At 27.7% G+C, this 5,431-nt stretch overlaps 1 protein-coding gene across 1 annotated transcript in view; it reads right to left on the bottom strand.

Annotated features, from left to right (window-relative positions):
• Positions 1-4,500: 4,500 nt before the first annotated feature.
• The window catches only part of LOC108691789 (calcyclin-binding protein), a 1,703-nt gene continuing 772 nt past the window's right edge, over positions 4,501-5,431 (bottom strand). The window contains exon 2 of the mRNA XM_018199695.1: positions 4,501-5,283. Within this exon, the coding sequence (XP_018055184.1) occupies positions 4,621-5,283 (663 nt within the window). The 3' untranslated portion in view covers positions 4,501-4,620. The remainder of the gene's footprint in view (positions 5,284-5,431) is intronic.

The following is a 5,431-nucleotide window of genomic DNA, read 5'->3' as shown; positions in this document are numbered from 1 at the left end:
CGGAGGGTTTTTTATTTTTCAAACAAACAATGCCACTCTGCATCCCACTATCTACTAAGAATATCTATTAAGAATTTCTTAAGATCTTATGTCAATCTTATATCAATCTTATATCAATCTATGTAGTTTTTCGTAAAATTTTTCCATCAGGGAGAATATTAGTAAATAAGTCTCCATGCGGGAATCAAAGATTTTAGCGTCCAAATGTTTTTTTATTGTGTTATTGGTATATAATAATATTATAGTATCCTAATTTATATTTTAATCTCTAACTGATTCAGAGAAAGTAGATAATATTCGAATTTGTATAATACTTGTCTATATTCTTTTCGTATTTTAATTTGTTTATTCGTTATTGCATAAATCTCTCGCGAGATTTTTAAATAATTCTTCAGTATTTATGACTAACAAATAAACCGAGTAATCTTTATTGTTCTTTATTGTTATATCTATATTTGGGATATATGGGCGATTTGGTTCTTGCATAAAACGAACTCCACGTAGTACAATAGCGCCTGCAAAGCATTTAGAAAGCGCTTTCTATGCGCTACTGTGCTACGTATGATTTTAGCGTGTGATAAAATAAGTATAGTTATTAGAAGAGTTATATGCATCGCTGAAGAATTAATAAATATCATTATTAATTAGATGATGATTAATTAGATTTTAAAAAAATTGCATACGGTAAATTCTTAAAATATACGGTATACTTTTTACGGACGCGAAGACAGTGAGAGAGAAAAAAAAGAAATTTTCGATATGTACATCATGATTTTTCGTAGAGTTACGGATTGTAAATATGATTAGAATGCATTTTTGTATAAATTGTGGAAACATTGTTAACGTTTATACTTAAAGATTTGTACTAAATTCCACTAGATATACTTTGGTATGTATAAGATACGCTTGTACGTTCCTACTTGTCTGTTTTATGCTTCCATTTGTTTTCATATGTTTATCTAAAATGATTAAAACAGATTAAGGTACACGTAATGATAGGAAAAAATGCTTTAATTCTAAATATTTAAAAGAGAAGAGAAATTTTAACATTCTTTCGGATAATTTTCCGAATATATTTCGTCTGAAGTATAAAATGTAATTTAATTTCAATTGTTGATTAACTTATCATTGTAAATCGAGATAATTTATTCATAATCCAAATAATGAGAAAAATAATATTTTAATCGACAGAAAATATATTAAGCCTCAAGCACATTATATTCACACTGTGCTGCAATGTACATACATATGTTTTCACCTACTATTACAATAGTTATAATTGCGATATTGCGAAAATGATCGGCAATATTAAACTTTAGTCCTTGGGCATTTTTTAAATAATCTATTGCACTTTTAATTGCAATACTCTATATATATTACATATAACTGATGAAATGTCACATTCAATATTAAGAGATTATAATATCTTCGTTTACATTATATCTTTATTTCCAAATAGCGATTGTGTTCAGTTTAGCATAGCTTACATTTTTTACTAATAACTTATCAGCGATTAATAATAATTGACCAAGAAAATTGACCTAGTTCTTGGCAAAACAAGCATTATGTAATTGCGCTTGTATTTTTCTTCCAATGATTTCTAAGAATGATTTCTAAGATCATTCAGTATACTTATTGGCAGATTCCCATTTTTTAATATTCTACAAAATGAATGCGTGTTATAGAATGTAGAATTATAAATGCTTGTTTGTGAACAAGCAAACTAGTTATCACATATGTAACAACCATTTTATCCAATCGTTTGCGCAATTTCACACTGTAATATCGTTTATATTCTGCATCAAATATCAATTTTCTTATGAATTACAATGATTACATGATAAACCGTAGCACAATCCAAATAATGTTAAAATTGTTTTCGTTTAATGAAATTATATATCGCATTGATTTTCAACAACTTTCTATAATTTTTAAATAGATATAAGTACTCAAATAGAAAATTTATTTAAGTATATTATACAAATAGAAAATTTACTTATTATACAAAAAAATTTACTTTATTGTATAAAAATAAGTGTTTTAAGGTTTTATTTATTTGATCGGTCAAATTTCGAAATTTATATGAGTGCTCTATATATATATATATTGTATGTATAGGGGAGACCGGGACTAAGTGGGCCTTTTTTTCAATTGCAGTTTTCAATAATAAAATAAACAATTTTAGTCAAATATTATATTATTAGCGTTTTATAGAATGATTATAAAATCACAAAGTGGCAATAAAAAGTTTCAATTTTTGCAACTTCATTTGCAACTTTCATCTATATACATAAAAAATGTGATTCGAAAAATGAAATCTCAAAAATTACTTTTGACTATTGAAAATACGTTCGACTATCTAAACATAATAAAGCGGCATTTAAACTAATCAAACTTCGTAAAGAAGACACACAAGATGTCATTTACAATATAAATATACAGTATTGGGAACTTATAAGATATATTTTTGCAACTCAAAATTCAAATGCCAGCTTAGCCCCGGTCTCCCCTACTATATAATATATATATATATATGTGTGTGTGTGTGTGTGTGTGTGTGTGTGTGTGTGTGTGTGTGTGTGTGTGTCGATATATTATTCTATTTGGAAAATTACATCATGTTTTATAAATTCTTTGATGCTATGGTATACACTTTATGTGATCGTATGCCGTCTTGGTCAACTGATTTTAAGAAAAATATAACATTTTGAATTGAATGTCGAAGTTAAATTTGTGTTAAATTTTAAGAATATGAATGGTTTATATAATGAAATATGTATCTTTTTAAGTGTCATAATTTTTTAAATGTGCAGGATTCCGCATATACACTCTTTTCGTTGCCGCTATATATATTATTATTATTCTTATATATTATTATATGAGATGTGTTCGTCATGATAATTATGAATATTTTTATATCGTGACCAAAATGAATCGAATATGTAATCATTGCGAAATATGTAATCTTACATTATCTATTAATCTGTTTTTCTCGGATATTTCTTAGTCGAAAAGACGTTCGATAATAACATATTAATACATGAAAGCATCATCGAAAGCATACATTGCGACAATGATATCTGATAAAAAGCAACGTAGTTTATGAAAAATGTTATATGGAATTTTGAGATCTCATGTTAATCGATCGTATTATAGATGCAATCAAGTAAATTCGGAACTTTTTCGTACGGGTCGATCGCGTTAGTATTATCTTCCTGATGAATAAAAAAACGCACAATTTTCAATCGTACGCTATTAATATTGGCGTTTAATATACGATTTCTAGCATAATTGAATAATATATTTCGTATATAAATAAATAGAACAATTTGGAGTAAAGTTTTTGCCATTTAGAAATTTGAAAAAACTTTCTTTTTTTCGAATTTACGAATATTGTCGACGTCTATTTCTCTTCTTGATAGCATAAGTTTTATTATCGATCAATCAGCATGTTCCTCTTAATCAAACATTGTAAACATTGTAAACAACTTAAATTGCAGATATATAAGGAATATCTGTGATTCATTGAAAATCGCTTAAAATATCTTAACGATGCTTACATTTAATAAGAATGTCATCTACCAAGGATTTATCATCTCAGTGCCAATTTGCAAAAAAAAAGAAAACAGCTGTCACACGCTAGTTCCGTAGGCGAAATGCATTATTCCATTCTTAGCAAACGCAAAATTGTAGATTTGAATTTTTTAACTGCAAGTATTGATTGATTATTTTATAAGAGAACGTAATGTAAAGCTAGTGTAGCTTATTATTCCAAAGATTTTTGTACTTGGGCTGTGCATTTTTGTCATGGTTAATATAAATCAATTTGATGATGGTGTAGATTGAACACGTAACGAATAACATCGCAAACAGAATTCAACGAACTATATCTATGTCGTACAAAGTCTTTATCTGTTGCGAAGCAAGACCCGTAGCTGCTCAAGCTTGTTCAAGAATATTTTATATATTATATCGATTACAAATAATCACAATGTAAATTAAAAGATGATTTGCAAAATGCAAAGGCAGATAATAAAGATACCTGATTTTAGTTAATTGGACATGTGATTTTATTAATTCCTCCAACGACATACAATGAATGATTCATCGAAAATGCACAATTGTTAACACACAGCACGCAAATAATTGTTTCCAATAGTTCAATATCAATACTATGACAACGGTGTAATTATTCATAAATATAATAATATTTATCAAACATATATTTACATGAATAAACATGAAAAAAAAAAATTAAGATTTCATGACTTAATTATTTCAAGACTTAAAATATTTTAAATGAAATTTAAATATAATTTTTGAATATGTTCAGAAAATATATAACTGCTTAAAATTAAAATATCTAAATTTTGATTTTTTTCAATTTTGAAATTAGATTGATGATGAAAGAAACTTTTTTTAATCTACTTAAGACTGAAAACTTGTTATACCAATGTTGTGTATTTTTACTTTCTTTACACAGAGATAAAAGATATATATATATATATAAAATCACATTTTCGTTTCTTGAGAGCATTGTTCTCTATAATTTATATTACACTTTTTAACGTATCAAAAAAGAAATGGATAAAACATATCTAGATTAGATTGATACCGAAATTATAAATCTATACTTGCGCCATTTCTTTGTTTCTCCTGACTCTCAGTCCATGCCTTCGCTATGGTTTTCTTCGTTTCATCGTCGCCATCCTGATACATTTTTTTCATAAGATTCATCAGGCTGGCGCTAGGATCAGTGTCCTCACCTAATTCAGGCATGGATGGCGATTTCGCGTCTTTGATTCTCTTCTCTACTAATGTGACATGCGACCACTCTTTGGCAATCTTTTTTGCGAGTGATACGACAATCATATCAGTTTTTACTTTAAAGTTACTTTTCTCAATATCGATCTCTGCACACAGATTGTTAATCGGTAAGTGATAATTTTTATTATCTAGTCCGAATATGCGTAGATCCAGAGATTTTTCTGTAAAATTGCAGACAATGGCCTCCTTGGGCAGCTGGTGAACATTGCTTAATGTTATATAAATCTTCATTGTCGTATTCGTCTGGTCCCATCCATAATTATTCAGTTTCACTTCATAGCACTTTTGGACAGTATTGAGCGAAGAAGTTGTCGTAGACGAGTTCTTCTGTTCCAGTAATTTTGTCGTTTCTATCTGCGTTTGCAATTTCCTGATTTCCAGCGTTAATACATCTTTAATTCGTTGTCTATTAGCCTGCTTGAGTAAGTTATTGAGTTCTGCAATATCTAATTTTATCTGTGGGAAAGAATATTAAAATATTGCTTAAAAAAATATCTCATCTAATAAAGAAATGATTAATTAAATTTGTAAAAAATTTTAAAATTTCATATACTTAAAAATTTCGATTTATGATAGCAAATTTGTTAAAAAATATATATATATA

Source organism: Atta colombica, unplaced genomic scaffold (assembly GCF_001594045.1).
Source record: "Atta colombica isolate Treedump-2 unplaced genomic scaffold, Acol1.0 scaffold52, whole genome shotgun sequence".
Classification (NCBI taxonomy): Eukaryota; Metazoa; Arthropoda; class Insecta; order Hymenoptera; family Formicidae; genus Atta; species Atta colombica.
This window is presented reverse-complemented; position numbering and strand designations above follow the sequence as displayed.